This window comes from Mustela putorius, unplaced genomic scaffold, assembly GCF_011764305.1.
Source record: "Mustela putorius furo isolate JIRA1106 unplaced genomic scaffold, ASM1176430v1.1 tig00003853_pilon_pilon_pilon, whole genome shotgun sequence".
In the NCBI taxonomy this organism is placed as follows: Eukaryota; Metazoa; Chordata; class Mammalia; order Carnivora; family Mustelidae; genus Mustela; species Mustela putorius.
Genome location: NW_025422005.1, coordinates 8,963,826 through 8,982,828, shown reverse-complemented (window position 1 = coordinate 8,982,828; position 19,003 = coordinate 8,963,826). Strand labels below are relative to the sequence as shown.

Here is a 19,003-nt window from a genome sequence, read left to right as displayed (position 1 = left end):
GCTGCACGTTGCTGGCAATCAGATCGCGTTTAAGCAATTTCCTGAGCCCAAGAATAGCAATGAGTCGGGAGACTTTCGCGGGCTGAAATTGGGAGCTCCAATCACTCCCCCCCCCACCGCCTTTTTTTTTTTTTCCTGGAGAAGGGGTGGGGGGGGCGCTACAATTTGGAAACGGCTTTTTTTTTTTTTTTTTTTTTTTTTTTAATCTTGCACTTTGAAACCGCGGGACTGTAGCAGGGTGCGCGCGTGTGGTTGGTGCCTTCCCGCCCCCCCCCCCCTGCCTAAACTCCTCTGTCAGCCTGTAAACATTACCTGAGAATTCCCCAGCCGAAACGGCTGCTGGGGCAAGAAACTTCTTGTTAGAACTTTCCACCTCCGGCTTCCCCTCCAGCCCTCTTACTGTCCCAACCTTCTCAGACGCTTTTTCTCCTCTCGAGGAGGATTTATCTTTATCTTTTTTTTTTTTTTTTCCCCCCCCCCCCTTCACCCGGTGTTTTGCATTTGGGACGAGGTGATTTCAAGAGTGGCCAGGTGGGAGGCCTCGCTCCTCCCCCCCAACTTCATTCAGTTTATTTATTATTGTTTGGGGTGTTTTCTTTTCTTTCTTGCTTTTTCTTTCTTTTCTTTTCTTTTTTATTTTTTTTTTTTTTTTTTTTTTTTAAATTCCTGTTTTGCTCGGTCCGGGGAGTTTCGCCCCCCTGCCCGGCTCCGCGGCGCGGAGGATGGTGTGGAAATGGCTAGGCGCGTTGGTAGTGTTCCCTCTGCAGATGATCTATCTGGTGGCCAAAGCAGCCGTCGGACTGGTGCTGCCCGCCAAGCTGCGGGACCTGTCGCGGGAGAACGTCCTCATCACCGGAGGCGGGAGAGGCATCGGGCGCCAGCTCGCTCGCGAGTTCGCAGAACGCGGCGCCAGAAAGGTACCGGGCACTGCGACTCTCCAGGGGGTGGGGGCTGAAGGTGCGGGGGACGCCCACCTGCTGCCGCGGCCGAACCCGCACCCGGGAGAGTGGCCGGCCACCCTACTTGTCGGCGCCACCCGCGAGTGCTGAGCTAGTCGGTTTCACCTTGTAAATTTCCCGGGCACCGGACTGTCTTTTTTGGCAGGTCCGGAGCCGGTCCGCTCCTTTGGGGTCGGCGGCGGGCTGGCCGTTCACCCCCACCCCGAAACCGAGGAGACCCACCCATTTCCCACCTTATCCCCCTCCCGAAGGAAGGTGCTGTGTTTTCGCCCTTCGCCCTCCCCCCATTGCCACCACCCTGGTGAGTGCAGGGTGTGTGCGCTCCTGGGTAGAGCTGGGAGCCGCCTGCTAGCTGGCTTCGTATTTTCCCTGGCAACCCGCTTCCCAGCCCCAACCTGGGCGGCTGCGGCTCTGGAGGCACCAAGAGAGGGGATACTCGGTTTGGGTCTGAAAGGGGGAGTGGTCTTGGATGTCTAGCCGGGCCTGACAAGCACTCCCACGCCCAGGTGTTTGGAAATCTAGAAAGAGGGGGACAGCGGTAACCAGCAGCTGATAAAGAGCCCTTGTTCTCACCTTCAACCCTGTCCCCTCCCCCCAGATACAGCCCCAGAGGGGATTCCTCCCCATTAGAGGAGGAGGTGGCACTGTGGGCAGGGCCCTCCTGCCCCTGGGCTGCCTTTAGCTTTTTGGTGGTTACAGCATCTCTTCCTTCTGGTTTTCCCAGACCTGGTGCCTGAGAGTGGGGAGGGTGAGCCGGCTGTCACCCAGCTCTGACCCAAGCCAGGCTGACTCACCCGGTGACTAGAGCAAAAGAGAGAGAGATTGGAGGCTGGCAGGCCCGACTGTCTCCAGCCGGCCCTGTGAGGAGGAAGAGCAAAAACAGGGAATTCGTTTGAAACTTCAACTGTTGAGGGGGGGGGAGGGCTGCGGGTGAAAGGGCCGGAGAAGCCAGCTGATCTGACAGGGAGCCACATACCTAGGGGATTAAGTAAATATGTACTGTAGAAAAGCAAACCTGCCTGTAATTCCAGGTTGCTTTTGTTTTGTTAAATACTGCCCTGAGATTTACAATTCCTCCGGGGTGGCTCAGACTGGGACTGAACTTTGGAGCCTAAACTATCAGCCAAAGCCGATGACCGATTAACTCTTCCCCTGCCGGGCCAGCGTGGGGGAGGGGAGGACCGCGGTGGCCCAGCTCGCCCGGAGTCGGCGGTCCCTGGCTCCTGCTTCTCCTTGGGTGGTTTGGACAGCTGCTTGACCTTGTAGTTGGAAGAGTCGTTCGGAAGTGTTTTTAACCCTTGGACACACTGAAAAAAGGAGAAGTAGGAGTTGTTCTCAGCAGTTTCATTTCCTTGGGGTGATGCCCCGTCCGAGGGCTCCCCAAAGCCCTTTGTGGAGGGAGATCAGGAGGCGTCCTTGTAGGGGTATGTGGGGTTGGGGACAGTCGCGTGTGATTGTCATTCCTTAGCTGTCTGCGTCCCGCCGAAACTTTCTTCGGACTCTTCCAGCTGGCCCAAGTCCTGGTCTCTCTTACTGCTTTTGTAACTGGCTGCAGTAGGCTTACGAAGAACTCTTTTAGTCAATCTGGAAAAACTTGACTGACTATAAACAATCCTAAATTAAAGAAGTATATGCCATTGGCGGCGGCAAGGACTGGGGGTGGGGAGGCTTAGTAAAATAGCACCGAGGGACACCCTGCAAGTTCATGCATTGGGAACCCTGTCCTTCCTGACTTGGAAAGGACGTTCTCTTCCAGGGAATAAACTCGGGGCCATTTAGAAATATGTCTCAAATTGGCACCGACTCTCCAGAAACGGGATCCATGGGCCTGTGAAACTTCCAGTGCCATTCGTACTGGGTTTAGTCATCAGCCCTCAGGATGAACCAGAGAGCTCCCTATAACTCTTAACTGTCTGACCAATTACTAAAGCTACTTTTTAATGAGCCCTCCACTTGCTGCCACGGTGGGGAATTTGGAATCTGCCTGAGTCCGTCTGGGGCCAATGGAGAGGGCCCTGGGACGATCCTGAGCCTGGAGTGTTTGCGGGCCCCCCGGGCTTGGGGACAAAGGGCCCCGTATTGTGTAGTGGGGAGTTTATGGGGGCCTGCTGAGCACGTTGTGCAAACTGTGGGTTTCAGGGTGGTCGTGGATGGGCTGCCGAGAGCCGGGGAGAGTGGCACCAGCCACAGCCTGCAGGGATGCCAGTGAGACAGGTGAACTTGCTGAACCACAGATCACTGTCCTCCCTGTGTCGGAAGGAGAGGCTGCTTCTGAGAACCCTTCCAACTGGATTTAGGTGGTTTGGATCTGGAGGGGGAGGTCCCCCAAAGGGAAAGAAGTAAGGAAGGCCAGAGCCTCTGCCAGCAGATGGCATACCCAGAAGAGATGTCGGGTCACCTTGGGAAAGAATGACAACCCAGTTTCCCATAATGATCTTTGGCAATATTTGTGGGTGGGGGTGTGCCTTAGGCTGCAAAGGTGACCCAAAGGAGTGTTTTCTTAAAGGGTGACAAAGGCTGCAGGAGTTGGAAAGTTGGAGACATCTGTCCTTACCCCCACAACATATCGAGGTAAACTGAGGCGGGGCCGGCCCCAGTTAGGGGTCTCCAAGGGGAAGGCTCCTACTTGGTTATTCCCACTACAGTATTTTTGTTTTTGTTTTCTGTGCTCTCCTGGAATTCCTCCCAAGAAAGCATCCACAGAGCTTGGGCCTTCCCCCCATCCCCTCAAGGCTCCTGGCTGGCTAGTCGGCTGGCACGGCCTCCAAAGTCTTTGCCTTTGACTGGGTTTTCGCAAGGGCCCCGAGGAGGAGCAGACGTGGACTATTGGTTTGGAAGTTTTTGCAGTGGCTGTTCCAGTTTCTGTTCCGGTATGAGGCAAAGGGCTAGACGAAAGTCCTGCGCTGTGATTGTAGGCCCGTGGAGGCAGGGGCGACACATGAGGGCCCAGTCCAAACATCAAGGATGGGTACAGCCCGGACTCAGGGACCCATTCATTTCCAGGAGGCAGGCTGAGAGCTGGCTCAGAGTTGCCTCTGCTTGGCTGGTACTGAGTTACACTATGTAGGTGGAGAGTCTTGTTCCTGAAGCAGCTAGCCAGGAACTAGCCCTTTACGTCGATCTGTGAATCCTGTTCCGCCCCATCCGTTCAGCAAGTCCCATCTCCTTCCCATTCCTGACGCTGGGGCAGGCCCAGGCCCATCTATGCCGCGATGACCGTCTAGTTCACCGAACCTGCTTGAGGGGTCTGTCAGGTGTTTGGCACAGCGCGAGGCCTGGAGGGGGGCGGGGGGTGGATACAACAAAGATGAAGAAAGACCCAGAGACACGGCTGGGTGCTCAGGGTCAAGGCACAAATTATAGCGTGTGTTCATTTCTTCTGGCCACCGTAATAGATTACCACTCACCTGATGACTGACAGCAGGAATTCACTCTCTCCGAGTTTTGGAGGCGGAAGTCTGAAAGCGAGGTGTTAGCAGGACTCGGTCCTTGCTTCTTCCCGTTCTTGAGGCTCCTGGAGCTCCGGCTTGGGGCGAGACCTCTCCGGTCTCTGCGTCCTCGTGGGGCCTTAACCCCTGTCTCTGTCGGACTCTGTGTGCTCTCCTTGTAAGGATACCAGTCACTGGGTCATGAAGCCTCAATCAGCAATGAACCTTAACTAATTACATCTCCAAAAACCCTGCTTCCAATGAATCACAGTCAGAGGTTCTAAATGGGCCCGAGTTGCTCATGCATGGGGTGGAGGGGGAGGGAGCGCAGTGGCGATGTTAATCTCTACCAGAGAATCACAGAAGGCTTCCTGAAGGAGGTGGCATTTGAGACAAGAGTTCCAAGTAGCAGGGATGTGGAAAGGTCACTCCAGGCGCAAGGAAACACCCGAGCAAAGACTGTGTGCCCCCCTGGAATCAGGGAAGGGAGCCAGAAGGCAAAGAGGAACAACATCGTAGAGTGGGCTGGGGGGCTGCGGGGGGCATCTCAGACCCCGAGTCAGGCCGGTACAGATGAGAACAGGAAAAAGGAGGAATGGAGAGGACAGGGGTCCAGACAGGGATTCCTGTGGGACCCAGAGCCCCCAGCGCGACCTAGCTTATTAAACAGTGATGGGTGGCAGTCCCAAAAAAGGGCGTGCTGTGGGAGATGGCAATGGCGCATCTCCCCCGCCCTCACCCTGAATGCAGACTCAGCTAGAAATTTCTGGGAAAAGGAACAGGCTCCCATTTGATGGTGGCTTGGAGCAAGAAGGTAGCCACCTGTCCTACCACAGCATCTAGCGAAAGTGTTTCAGCTTGGGGCATCAGGACCTTGGGTTTCAAACAATGGGCCTTGCACTTGGGCCATGTTAGGAAGGGACACACACCGCCCTCTTACTGTCCTGCCCACTTCCCCTGGGGAGCCAGGCGGCAGAACTCTGAATCCGTGCCAGCTGTGGCCCGGCTTCTGTGGGGTTCCCTAGACCCAGCTCTGCTACAGCCCTAGGAAAGTAACTGCCTTCTCTGGGCGGCAGCTAAGCAGCGCACCTATAAAATGAGAGCGGCCACAGTGACCCCTAAGATCCCGGCATGCCTTCAAGTTCTCGTGTCACAGATCAGCCATCCCAGGAAAGCAGCAGATTACCAAGCTCCCCGAGCTGGGAGGGAAAGACTGGTTCAGTCTTCCCTGCTGATCTCAGCCTTTCTTGCTACTCCTCAGATGCCACTGACAGAAGAAGCAGCAGCTCAGTGTTGGGAAACATGCCTGCGGTGGATGGGCGGCTCATTCCCACTGCTCAGCTCTCTCCACAGCCTCTGACCGCTAGCTGTCGGCCACGGGTTTATTTTAACTCTGATAGGAGATAATATTTTCAGCCTGTTGCTTCCAGGGCATGGGCGGGCCCAAATTCCCCAACCAGCATATCCAGGAGAACTTCCAGCTTATCCTAAAGTCACCAAATTGTCTCACTAGACAAGTTCACGTTCAGTCTATAGCCTGTCCGCGAATTCTCACTTACACTCGGGCTCTCCTGGGCTTCAAGCTCCTGGACGGACGGGCCCCTCTGATCACTCTGCCCTTGTGGTTACGTTCCCTGCCTCCTTTCCAGCTTGTTACTTGTCAAGGTCATCACTGAGAAATGATCTCCGCCAGATGGAGGAGAAGGTAGCCCTTGGCTGTCTCTTTCTACCTGGGAAAGCTCTCTGGTTGTCAACAGTCGCTGCAACTTGTCCCGGAAGGACCTTGTCCCAACCTGCCACCCCCATCAAAATCCCACAGAGTTCTGGCCATCGGAGCAGGAATGATTCCAGACCCAACATATTCTCCTTTGCCCTTGTTCAAAAGCATGACGACGGCACCGAGAACATTAGAAGAGGCTCGCCTTGTTGTTGCCTTCCAAAGACACGGTCTAAAAATACATCAAGTATATAAGATATTTGAAAGGAAACATTTGAAACATATTATTCAGATGAACCGTAAAGGTCAGGAAAAGGTAAAGCCAAATGTAAAAGGAGAGAAGAGAAGCTGTTTAGACACTAGCGTTCTCAGGTGGACACACGTCCACGGTCGGACCAGTGCGGGAGGGATCTGAGCGCCAACAAGAAAGACTGGATTCCCCAAAACAGAGGCCACATACCAGACAGGGCTGGCCAATGAATGGTGGGTGGGAACTCATTCATTCGTTCACCCCTTGACTCCTTGATTCACTCAACAAACGGCGGCACCTTCTGTGTGTCCCAGACTGCACTGGGGAGACAGTAATAAGCAAAGCAGACAAAAATTCCCCGGCCGTGTAAACAGCAGAGAGTTTAGTGAGGGGGACAGACAGAATATAAACAAGGGACATAAAAGAGCACATTGGGTCGTATTAAGTGCTAAGCGGAAAAGGAGAACGAGGCAAAGCAGACGGAGAGGACATAGCGCGGGGAAAGGAAAGGAGCTAGTAGCAGCATTCCAGGCCGGGCAGGGGTGCAGGGTGGGGGAGGGAGAGGTGCAGGGCAAGGCCAGTAGCGGGGAGCTTGGGGGGTGGGGAGCAGGGCGGGCAGGTGGGAATCAACAATCTCATGAACTCGATTTGGCTCGGACGCTGAGGGAAGCTGGGAGCACCTGGAGGGTTTTGGGCAGAGAGTGCCGGATCCAACCCAGCCGCAGCAGGATCACGGGCTGCAGGGGAGCAAGGCAGGCGTTGTCAGGCCAGGGGCGGGGGACTGGCTGTTAGGAGGCCAGTGCAGACTTCCGCAGCGCCCTCAACGAACATCACACCAGACTTGCCCTGCCTTCTTTTGAGAGCCTCCCAGAGCTCAGGGATTTGGAAGATGCTGGTGATGTCTTCCCTTGTCTCTCCAGTCAAATGGAAGTGAATGGGCCCAAAGGGGGCTCTGGGCTGGAGTGCCCCTGGTGGGGTGGGTGGGAGTCATCTGGGACCCGGGCCTGGAGTCCCGTGGGGAGACCTGCTCGCCTCCAGGTCCTGATCTGTTCTTGCCGAAGCCTTAGGCAAAGAATGCCGACCATTTCGAGGGGGACCTGGCTCCAGGTGATGGTGACTCTGTCAGACTGGTTCACCGACTCAGAGAGTTAGACCTGGGAGCTGGCACAGAGAAGCACATAAACGAGGTTCTCTCCTGGTGGCACCTCTGGGCTGATGGGACAACTGTCTCCAGGTTGCCAGAGCCCCTGATGCTTTGGAAAGATAAGCCAGCCCCGGCAAGATGACTTTAATGGTAATAAAGATGAACTCTCCCCCACCCCCCACAAAAATAAAATAAAATAAAAGCAAATGTATTGGTGCCCAGAGTGAAGGAGACACTTTTCTGTTCCACTTGGTCGAAGGGCTTCTGGAGAACTGTGGTCAGTATTGGTCAACACTTCGAGAGGGTCCTTGAGCAGCTGGAGGGTGTCCAGGAAGCAGGGTCAGGATGACAAGAATGAGAAGCCGTGGCTTAGGTCGGGTGGCAGATCCGTGGGGGTTGAGTTCAGGGTCCTGGTCCAGGTGGGATGGCGAGCCACGCCAGGCCGTGGGAGGGCTCGGGGCTGGAGATGGGGCTCCCGACCCAGCAACACCTGCTTGCCTTCTGGAACTCTCTGTAACCCAGCAGGCTGCTCTTTGAATATGCTGAGAATTCCTGCACTGGGGAGGAGGTTAGGTTCTGCGCGACCCCCTGGGTCCCTTCCACCTCTTAGGGTTCGTGCATCATTGTTGGCAGAGTGACCTCAGGGAGGACAGTGACCCACGCAGGGGCAGAAGGAGAACATACCAGCCTCCATCAGCCAAGGCTCAAAAGAGGACAGCCCTTCTCCACCTGACCTCCCCAGTGGCCTTCAGAGGTCCTGTCATTCCTCTGCTGGGCTTTTCAGGGTACTGGACAGAGGACTGATAAGCTGTACTGGAGTCAGCAGGGTGGCCAGGGGATGGAGTTCAGGTCCCCTCTACAGAAATAGTTTTTAAGCATGAGTAACAATATTTGCCTACAATGAACGGGATGCTTGCCAAAGGGTTAGGATAGTCCGTGGTTATCTGTGTTTGCTTTAAGCAACCAGCAACACGGTTGAACTTTATTCATTGGATAACCTGGGGAACACCTCAAATATGCAAGGAGCCGGCCTTGCAGGAAGAGTGAGTGCCAGCAGCTTCCGGTTAATCCCCAGGCCACCCAGGTGGAGCCTCCCGAGTGACCCCGAGCTTTGGTAGTCCGTGAAGGGAGCAATCACTGTATTAGGGGAAATCTCAGAAGACTTCCTGAAGGAAGTGACAACTGAGGGAGTTGTAGTCAGTCTCAATCTTTTGCTGTTTGTAGACCCCTTTGAGGACCTGAAGAAGGTATAACCCCCCTCCTAAAAAGAACACACGACACACGTTTTTAAACTTCTACAGGGTCTTTGGATGTCCCTGATGCCTATCCCCGCCACAGGTTAAGAAAGTTGGTGCTCGATCTAATCAAAGTCCATCTAAGTCCCTCGGGCTTGGATTCCAGTGGAAGACTAGAGCTCACAGCACAGGTAGGGGCCCCTCTGGGGTCCTGTGACTCAGAAGCCAGAGCCAAGCCCGGGGATAGCACAGATTTGTGACCTGTTGGCTTAATGCCAACACTAGTCACTCGTAACAGGTCACCTGGCCCAAGCCGTTCTGACTCGGTTGGGCATCCCTGGCTTTGGGGAACGCAACCTTGAATTCCCTTTTCAGTGGCCTTTCAGGGAAGCGGCTGGAAAAGCATTCTGATTGTGAGTGATATGATTACTTTGTCCAGATTTGAAACATACTCCTGGGGAAGTGCTTATCGATCACTGTGTTCTATCTGTATGCCTCGTTCTACAGGCCTCTGGTCCCTCTGGGCCCCGCAGCCCCCGAGGCAGACCCCAATACTACTTGAGGTTCTAGGACCCAGTTTTCAGACTGAGTTCCAGAGCATCTGAGGGGTTTCAAGAAGGTGGGACCCCATAGAAGGTGGAAAAAATAGGGTTCGGAAGGGCCCCCCCGCCACCGCTTAACTAGATCAGCTTCACGTCGAACTGTTTAATACTCTTGAATTCCATGTAAAATTCTTGTGTGCATTTTGAAAGAATGCCATTACTTTAAAGAAAAAAATAGAGCTTAAAAATAGCTGTTCTAGGACACGCTCAGGATGCACTCCTCTCTCTGGTCGGTCCTCATTGGGTCTCCCACGGGTCATCTCACTGGGTCCCCAATCTTCAGCTCTTTTTTTTTTTTTTTTTTTTTAAAGATTTTATCCATGAGGAACCTGGGTGGCTCAGTCTTTAAGCGTCTGCTTTCAGCTCAGGTCATGATCCCAGGGTCCAGGGATCGAGCCCCACATCAGGCTCCCTGCTCGGTGGGGAGTCTGCTTCTGCCTCTGACCCTCCCCCCTGTCGTGCTCTCTCTCTCTCTCTCTCAAATAGATAAAATCTTAAAAAAAAAAAAAAAAGAAAGAAACCCTAATTTCTCAACCAGGATTGAGATGGCCTCCCAAATTCAGCCTCTGGCCCTCAAGTCCTGTGATTTGGCCACCCCAGCCCCAGAGCTGATCCGTGGGCTGCATCTCAGCCGCATCAGTGGCTACGGTGTTTTGAGAGGCAGAGGCCAGCCCACTGGCCGCAGCCCTCGTGCCTAAATTCAATCCCATAAATACGTAGGGGGCCTCCCCGCAAACTGCTGTGTGACCTCAGATAAGGGACTGTATGTCTCTGGGCTTCCGTTCCTTCATCTGAATACGAGGCTGTGAAGATTCAGTGAGGTGACATGTGTGAACCTCCCGGTCCATCATTTGCAGGAAATGGGGACGAGGAGACAGACGGAGTGGGGAGGCGGGGGCAGTGCGGGGGGTACAGTGGACCCTCCCCAACCATGGCTCTTTACCTTCTGCTTGTTGAACCAGGTGCTCTGCTGGGCACAAGGTGGGGAGGAGGAGGCAAAAGGCAAAGAACGTGCTGGTCCAGTCCGTGCTGGTTCTGACTCCCCAGGAAGGCGGTCATTGTGCCCACGCCGCAGAAACCCTCAGTGACTTCAGCTCGTGACCTTTTTTAGACGCGGTGGAAGCCTTGCCACAGGAGGGGCTTAAAGCCTTGTGTTTTCTCTCCTCCTGGAGGCCTCTAAGATGGCCTTAAGATGGCCGGTAATGGCCGTCCCTTTCCTCATGGGCAGGGATGGTCCAGTGCAGGCCCTTTTGTGGCCGAAGAGTAGAGACTGGCCAAGGGCTGGGCCTCTGCCCTGCTCCCTGCTGCCCACTCCCCTGCAAACCCGCCGGCTTCCCCTCTGTGGGTACCGCAGTCATTTTCATCTCTGCGTCCAAGTAGCTCAAATGGACAGGGGTGGGCAGTGGTGAGGCCAAAGTCACAGGTTACCATGGCAACGCGGCCCACTTTGCAGCGGCTTGTGGCCACGGGTCTTCTCCGAAAGACCTGGAAGAGCCCCTGGGAGCGGGGGACAGGTCTTCTTACTCACCAGGTGCCCTCAGCAGCCTGACACAATCTCAGGCACAAGGTAGGCACGTAATAAATGGGCGTTTCCTGAGCGAAGGCACGACCCACCAGTGCTACTAGCAAGAGCCTGTGTCGCCTGAGGCTGGGCCCAGGGACTGTTCTGAGCGCTGTGGAGGCAATCAAGTCATTCACTCCCCACAGGGAGCTCCAGCCTAGTGCTGTTCCCACCCTCTGTCTCTGCTGGTCAGGACTCTGGTGGTTAGTAACTGTGATCACTCAGCTAGTAAGTGACCCAGCAGGATTTGAACCCAGGGTGTCTTCTTGAATCACTGAGTTTTGGTGTCTCTTCGGTCATCACGGTGTGGAACAGAACGGGTCCTGTGGACCGTGCCTAGCGGACTCTGTGCCAGTGCCTTTGGTAGTGAGACAGTCTGAATGAGTCAAACCACAGGAACCACAGCTTTCCTGGTGGCGGGTCTGGAGGTGCCCTTCAGATGGGTTTAGACTCTTGTGACCAAAAGGTCTGTGGGCAGGTCTACTTCTGGGCGTGGTTTCAGGGGCTTAAATAGCGATGATGTCGGGATTTGGTCTCTCTTTGGCCAAGCCTCCTCTATGACGGGGCTGTTCACATCTGTCCCTTGCTGCCTTAAACACCGCCCCCCCAACCCGCCCCAGCTCCCAGTCCAGGGGACAGACCTGTATCGTCTGCTCAGCAACTCCACAAGGGGACTTGAGTCTCCCTGGCTGTGGCAGGGTTGAGCCTGAAGCAGACACCAGCAATGGGTCACAGGCCTGTCTCTGAGTCAGGGGTGGACCAATCCCAGCCAAGTCACAGCGTTTGAGAGTGGGGAGGTGGGCTGCTGTGGGACAGTGGGAGTGCTGTTACCAGGACCAAGGGCTTTGGGAGCAGATGTCCGGGACTCTCTGGGGAAGGACCAGTCTGGCTTTTAGTCATCTCAAGTGGAAAGTTCCAGGAGATCCAGACCCACCTGTTAACCAGTCCTCCCAAGTCTGGTTCTACAGACATTATCAGGTCATTTACCTGACACTCAGGAGCTAAAAGGACAAAATGGTTCTTCTAGGGTTGAGCTGAAACCTCCTTGCCCTCAGCGAGGGTGTAGTTCACAAAGAGGCAAAATGAGCAGCCAGTCAACGGGGCCTAGCGGGTTGTCAACAGACCTTCTTGGTGCCTTCTCTAGAAGCTTCAAGGCCACTGTGATAGGAAACGAAAGCAAGCTCCTTTGCTGGGTCACTGTTCATGGTGGTATTTTCCTGGGTGTGAGGAGTCAGTTCTCCCTCCTTTCTGGCTACAGGCAGGTGAGCCAGAAGGAGCCAGTACTGGGTCCTTCCAGGGCGGGAAGAAGAGTGTCTGGGGTCCTAGAGATATGAACTCCCAGGACCAGGGTCCTCTGAGAGCCCAGCCAGTCTGCTCAGCCTGCTCTGACCCTCGCGGGCAGGTCAGCAAGGGGAGCTGGGGCCTGCGTGACCGCAAAGGGCAGTGCGACCTTCCTGCAGGTGGGCAGACCTGCCAGGCACGCCCACATGACGTCAGGCCTCCCTCGGCTCCCACACCCCCTGTCCTCACTTCTCACTTGGCACGGTGGGGTGGGGGGGTCCCACCTCACCTCTCCAGGCCACTTCCCTGAGAACACGCAGCAGACTCCAGGCCCGGCCAGGAGCAAAGGGGGCCGGGACCCTAAGCGCCCCCTGGGCTGGCAGATCCGTTGTCCTGTGGGGGCGGGGGCGGTGCACCTCTTAAGCCTTTGTGTTGGGAGGGGCGTGTGCGAGTGTGTTTGCACGTGTGTTTGCATGCACACCACGTCCATTTGTTCTGCTAGCTCCTGCAGCCCGTAGAGAAAGTAGTTCAGATTTTTAAGCTCGAAAACCAACGCACCAAACGTTTTACGTTGGCTCTTCCGCTTACATGGCCAAGGGACCCCGGGCAAGCTTCGAGTCCCGCCTGTCTGAGTCTCAGTCTCCTCATCTGCAAAACCAAGACTCGGTGAGACCATGTAGAGAAAGTCCTGAGCAGAGAATCGCTCCGTGCGCTGGCCATGGCAGTCAGGCTTGCGATCATGTTGGACTTTCCCCTCTAACCCATCCCGTGCTCTGTATGAAAGCATTTCTGGAGGACTGTTCTTTTTTATTTAATTTTTTAAAAATTTATTCATTAGAGAGAGAGAAAGCACACACATTGGAGGGGGGCGGGCAGACTCCCTGCTGAGCATGGAGCCCAGTGCGAGGCTCGATCTCATGGTCTCATGACCCTGAGATCGAGACCTAAGCCGGACACTTAATGGGCGGAGCCATCTCTGCGTCCCTGTGACAGGTTTGTGTTAGCAATGCTGATGGGTGAGCCGGGGAGGGGCTGCTGTGGCCCTGGGAGCCGGCAGACAGGTGGAGTTTCAATCACAGCCCCTCTGGCCCGTGGCCTTGGTCAAGTCCCTCAGCCTCTGTGTCGGGGCTTCCGGTGCGGGCTCTAACCCTGTCGCCCCCTCAGTGGCTTGAAACAGCAAGCCTTCGTGCTCTAACGGCTCTGGAGGTCAGAAGTCCGACCGAGCTGGGTCGCACTGGGCTGAAGTCAAGGTGTCCAGGTGGAGTCCCCTCTAGGGGACGATCGGTCATTATCCTTGCCCTTTCGCCTTCCAGAGTCACCTGTGTCCCTTGGCTCATGGCCCCTTCCTCTGTCTTCACGGCCGACCTTTCCATGCTTACATCCTCCCTTTAGTCCCCTCTGCTGTCCCCCCTGTCCAGGTTGAAGGCCCCTTGTGATTTCACTGGGCCCGCCTGGATCATCCGGGATAATCTTTCTATTTCACAGTGGGCTGATCGGCAAATATAATTCCATCTGCAACCCCAATCCTCCTCTCCCAGGGAAAGCAACACATTCACAAATTCTGCGGGTCAGGACCAGGTGTCCTGGGGAAGCTTTCTCACCCACACAGTGACAGAGCTAATCCCACCCTCTCTCCCCTGGGGGCCATTGGGAGGATTCCCAGAGATGGTCCTACATGCTTGGCAGGGGCTCCGAAAATGCGGGTTGGCCCCGCCCAGAACACCTGCTGAGTACACAGATCTGTTCCAAGGGCTCCCCAGAGTCACCAGGGATGGAAGAGGTCACAGTTCTCGCCACAGAGAGGCTGGCATTGTGACTGGGGCAGTCCGTTGTGTAAGGTTTGTCCTTGGAGAGCAAAATAGAAACAGGGGACTTTTATCGACTCTTTTCCCTGGGGGCAGGTTTGATAGGAGGGAAGGACATACGCAGGGGACTCTCCTAGGTCCCAGGGATCAGGAGGGCATGACAAGGAAAAAATATGGTTCTGGGTCCCAGCCTCAGTCTAGCAGGGGAAATGGAGCAGGGACCCTCGGTGACCGTAGGTGTGATGCATGTTTGCATGGGCAAACCACGGTGGGAGCCAGCGATGGGCACCGGGGAGGACTTGCCAAGCCGACTCTGACTTTTCCGTCCGTACAATTCTTCCTTTACTTGAAGTGACTTAGAGGGACAATCTCATTTGCTCCTTAGAGCAACCCTATGAGGTGGGAACTATTCCTGTCCCATTTTTGGAATGAGAAAACTCGGCTCAGAGAGGCTAAGTCCTCGCCTCATGTCACACAGCAGCCCCGGTCATGGGATTGGAGGCCAGGCGGTCTGGCTTCTGGAGAAGGAAGGCTGGAGGTGGCCAGGCTGGGGTGGGGTGGGGAGTCCCTCAGGGGAGGTGGAGATCGCAGAAAGCAAACACCCCCAGGCAAAGGGGAAGAGTGTGTCTGGAAGAAGGGAGCCATGAGTGTGGCCTGGCTGGAAGGGAAGTGGGAGGAGGTGGTGGGAGGTAGGCAGGACAACCCCTCATGGGCCTTGGTGGCCATGGTGCGTGGTTGGGACTTATGGGGAGAGCACTAGGGAGTCACAGAAGGATATTTACACAGTGCAGGACCAGACTGGGTTCCTGGAAGGGGAGGGGAGGCTGGTTTTCCGGCAGAATTCTCCACTTTGTACAGGGCTGGTGCTGCGGGGAAACCCCTCTGCCCAGCTTCCTGGGCCACGTGAGGCCCATGCAGGTTTGCTCCCAGCATCTTGGGCCAGGCCGACTCCCGCTGCGGTGTCCCCCAGCTCTTCGGCCCAGATCCGCCGCCGGATAGCACGACGCCACTCAGCCACAAGGGTCAGCTCCACGGCGTTTGACCTTTATCCCACAGAGATTAAACCAATTCCTAATTAATAGCTTGTAGGATTGATAGTTACCTTGGGATAGCTTGCAAGTAATTTAAAGCTTGTCCTCAGGAGGCCAGTCCATAAATAATGCTTAATTAGCTGGAGATTTTCCTGGGACACAGCAGCTGTGTGCTATTGGGCACAGGAGCTCAAGGACCTCCGAAGGTTTGGTTCGGAGGGAAGGGGATGCTGAAAGAGATACCCCAGTGGAAAAAATCTGTCTTTTCTTTTCCAAAACCACAGCCATATTCTCACCTCCACCAGTAGCTCCCAGAAACCTTGCCAGGATTGGTCTCCCAGCTCTGCTACTCCTGCAGGCCCTGGACATTTCCAGGACCTCAGTGGCCCATCTGTAAGATGGGCCCATAGCTCAGGTCTGCAGTCCTTTGAGGACTTGCTTAAATGTATGGGTGCAATTAAAAGGAAAAACAAAAAACAAAAAACACAGACCTTGGAGAGTTTGGATTTGAAAACTGAGGCTGAGGGGTTGGGTGGGGGTGATTTGGCATTGAACACCCCTGGGTATTAGTCTCGGGCACCCTCTCTGGAATGGCCCTGGCCGGCTTCCTGGGTGGGTGTGGCACCTGTGCCAGCATTCAGGGCCTCCACACTCAGGAGGGTCCTGTTCTGAATGTCCTGCTGTTGCTGTCTTGAAGTTCTCAATAATTTTTGAACTAGGGGGCCCTGCATTTATATTTTGTGTGGGGCCCCACAAATGACGTGGCCAGACCTGGTGATTGCCATGATTTCATTCATTCATTCATTCATTCGTTCACATACTTGCAGGCACCTGATGACCGTGCCAGGTGCTGGGAATTCATCCTGAGAACCTACATTCTAGAATGTGTGTGCCGGGGGAGCAAAGAACTAACGTAAAATGTCAGACAGTGACAAAATGCTGTCAAGGCCATAAAACAGGGTGATGTGAGGGAGAGAGATTTAAATATTAGCTTCGGTGATGGGGAAGCTGGTGTTAAGCTGTGCCTTGCTGCGTTCCTGGGGTCCTTTTTAAACATCTGCGGTCATTTCTAGCTTCCCCCAAACCCCACAAGGACTTGAATTAATTGGGTCCGAGTAGGGGAGCCAGTGTGGGGGCTCCTTGGGGCCGGGGGACTGTTTACATCTATCCCCACAGCCCCCACCACTCCCAGTAAACCCAGAAGTCACATCTGGTAGGTGGGTGAGGAAAGGCCCCGCCTCGGTTGCTCTGGGGTGGCTCCAAGTTCTAGGTCAGGCTGCTGCGTCTGAGGCTGCTGGCCAGCCCCAGCGGCCTGATGAGGGCTTCTCGCACTTTTGACCTTTCCACCCCAGCACAGGGAGGCCAGTTTCGGTTCTCCCCGCTTCCCCGCTTCCCCCAGAGGGAGATGGTGAAGCCCAGAGATGCCAAGTGACTCATCCAAAAGTCACACAGCAAATCAGCTCCAGAGCGCAGCGCTGGCCTGCCGGCCCCAGTCAGGCTGCCTTCCATTCCCAAGGGCAGTTCGGACACCTGGCGCTGCCAAGGGCAAGCAGTCCAGAGTTGCTCTGGGAGCTGCCTGGAATCCGCGGCGGTCCTCTGCTTATAGGAGAGGTGGGGAGTGGTTGGGGGGCAGCCCTAGGGACCCGCTGGCATCCGCCAACACCTGGAGGAAGGACCTTAGCCCCCAGCACTTCTGCTTCCTTCAAGACCATGAGCTGCCCAGAAGGCCATGCACCAAGGCAGGCATTTCCCCCAATATGTCAGGCAGAAAGCCCAAAGCTGACTCCAGAGGCCCAGCCCTCAGCGCTGGAGGCACCCTGAGGAGGCAGGGGATGGGGTCCTGGCGGAGAGGCTGACCCCAGCTGGGGTGGAAGCTGCCAGCCCCCGGGGATGCTCCGGAGGAGGGAGGCTGCGCTCCAGCTGGGCCGGTGCCTGCCTGGATGGGGGGAGGGGGGCGGAGGGTTCACGCTGCGGCCAGCAGACTGGCTGCGTGTTGCAATGTCTGGTGGCGTTCGCAGCATCCTGTCCGTGTGTGCAGCTGGGGTAACCTCAGGCCGGGGCGCGGACGAGCGTGTGTGGCGCGCAGGCCTCGCGGCCTGGAGGCTGCTGGCACCGCGCATCTCATTTACAGCTCCGGGTTCAGCCTGGGGCCAGCGGCGCCCCTGACGTCAGGGGTTTGTTTACCGCCGGGCCGCGGGGAGGAAGCGCGGGCGGTCCCTGCGGCTGCAGGGGGACCCCGTCCACCCCCGCCCCGGCCCCGACCCCAAGCCGGCCTCCTCCCCGCCTCCCCCCACCCCGCTTCCCCCAAGCCCCCACCCCTATCCCCAGCCCAGCCTCCTCCCGCCTCAACCGCGCCCCCACCCCGCTCCCCAACCTGGCCCTGCTCGCCATCAGTACCCCATCCGCTCCCCATCCTGGCCCTCCCACCGCCCCTCCAGCACTCCTGCCCTATCCCCAGCCTGGCCCTCCTCCCCACCTCCCCTACCCTCTTCCCATCCCCGCCCCCCGCACCCCAAACCCTACCCGGCCGGGCCGAGCTCTGGATACCTCCCAGACGCCCCTCCTCACCTCCTCACCTCCGGGACCACAGCCCCCCCCCCCTATCTGCTCCCCCTCCCCTCCCCTCCCCTTTCCCTTCCTTTTCCATCGGCCAAATCGGATCCGGCCCAGTCCCCACCCAGGACTGCGGCCCAGCCCCGTCCCACCCCCTCCCGGGACCCCCGCGGGCCCCCACCCGACGCCCGCCCCTGGGCCCACGATCAGAAAGACTTCCTGGAGCCTCCTGCCAGACCCGTTGAGGTTTCGCCCGGCGGCTCCTCCGGCCACCCCCTCACCCCATCATGTGAGCGCAGACTTGCCTCCCCGCGCGGAGCAGGCGGGCGGCCCGTGAGCGGCGGGGCCCGGGCCGCGGCTGCCGGCGCTTTGTTATTGGAAACGGGTGTGTTTACCAGCGGCGCGCTAGGTGGGTCGCCGGCCTGGCTGGCGGGCATCCAGGCACCCTCTTCCTGGGGAGGCTGCCCTGGCCACCTGGAACCGTTCCCTCGCCCTCCGCCACCCCTCCCCCGCACCTTGCTTCCCGAAGTGTTCTGGAAGTGGAAGACCGGGGAATGGAAGCCGGGATCTTGCTTTCCCTCCGTACTGGGGACTTGCCAAAGCCGACCTTTCCTGGAGAGGGCGGCTGGGGGCTCGGGGAATGACAACCGTTCTTCCATTTGCTTAGGCCAAACCCTTTGGGGGCTTCTTGGAACTCCTCTTCAGGCAGCCTAGTCTCACCCCCCTCTTCCACCAGCTCTACCCGACTGTCCCAGCGTGGGGGGGGGAGACCCATCTCCCCTCTGCGGTGGACAGCAGCTCCTGACCAGCCCTCCTCTGCTGTCTGGTTCCCACCATCATTCCAAACGCTTGGTCCAGCAGTCGGAACTGCTTCTGAAATCCCAAGGCAGAGGTTGTCTTCTCTCTGGTCACAACGCTCAGAAGGACTTCGGTTTTCACTGGGAATAGAATTCACAGCCCCCCACGCCCTTCCCAGCTACAGTTCCCAAATTCGTGTCTTCCACTCAGCTCTGCCCCTGGACCTCCCCCAACACCCTGAGTTCATTCCCACCCCAGGGCCTTTGCACTGGTGGTTCCCTCTGCCTGGAAGGTTCTTTCCCCAGATGTCGTTCCCTCCTTCACTTCACCCAAGTCTGCCCAGAAGATTACCCTACCAGAGAGGGTTTCCCTGTCCCCCACGTCCTACCCCACGATCATTCCACTCAGCGCCCCTACACAGCTTCCTGTTCCTCCCATGCACTTTGCTTGCTTTATACATTACATAGTCAGCTTGTTCCTATGTTCACTGTTCCCATCTTCCTCCTACACACAGGAGAGCAAATGCCAGGAGAGGGGGATGAACTTAGGTCCTGCCGTGTTCTAGGGCTTCCAACACTGCCTGGTGCGTAGTCACCACTCAGTAATCCCCCTTGAATGTGTGAGTGAGTGAGTCAGGAC

At 56.4% G+C, this 19,003-nt stretch overlaps 1 protein-coding gene and 1 long non-coding RNA gene across 2 annotated transcripts in view; one reads left to right on the top strand and one right to left on the bottom strand.

Annotated features, from left to right (window-relative positions):
- Positions 1-209: 209 nt before the first annotated feature.
- The window catches only part of DHRS3 (dehydrogenase/reductase 3), a 37,492-nt gene continuing 18,698 nt past the window's right edge, over positions 210-19,003 (top strand). Inside the window, exon 1 of the mRNA XM_004741445.3 lies at positions 210-917. Within this exon, the coding sequence (XP_004741502.1) occupies positions 723-917 (195 nt within the window). The 5' untranslated portion in view covers positions 210-722. The remainder of the gene's footprint in view (positions 918-19,003) is intronic.
- LOC123387300 lies at positions 14,308-18,578 on the bottom strand. Its single transcript, XR_006601669.1, has 2 exons — positions 18,082-18,578; positions 14,308-15,025 (listed from the first exon to the last, which is right to left on the bottom strand). It is a non-coding gene; the product is annotated as an uncharacterized LOC123387300 (long non-coding RNA).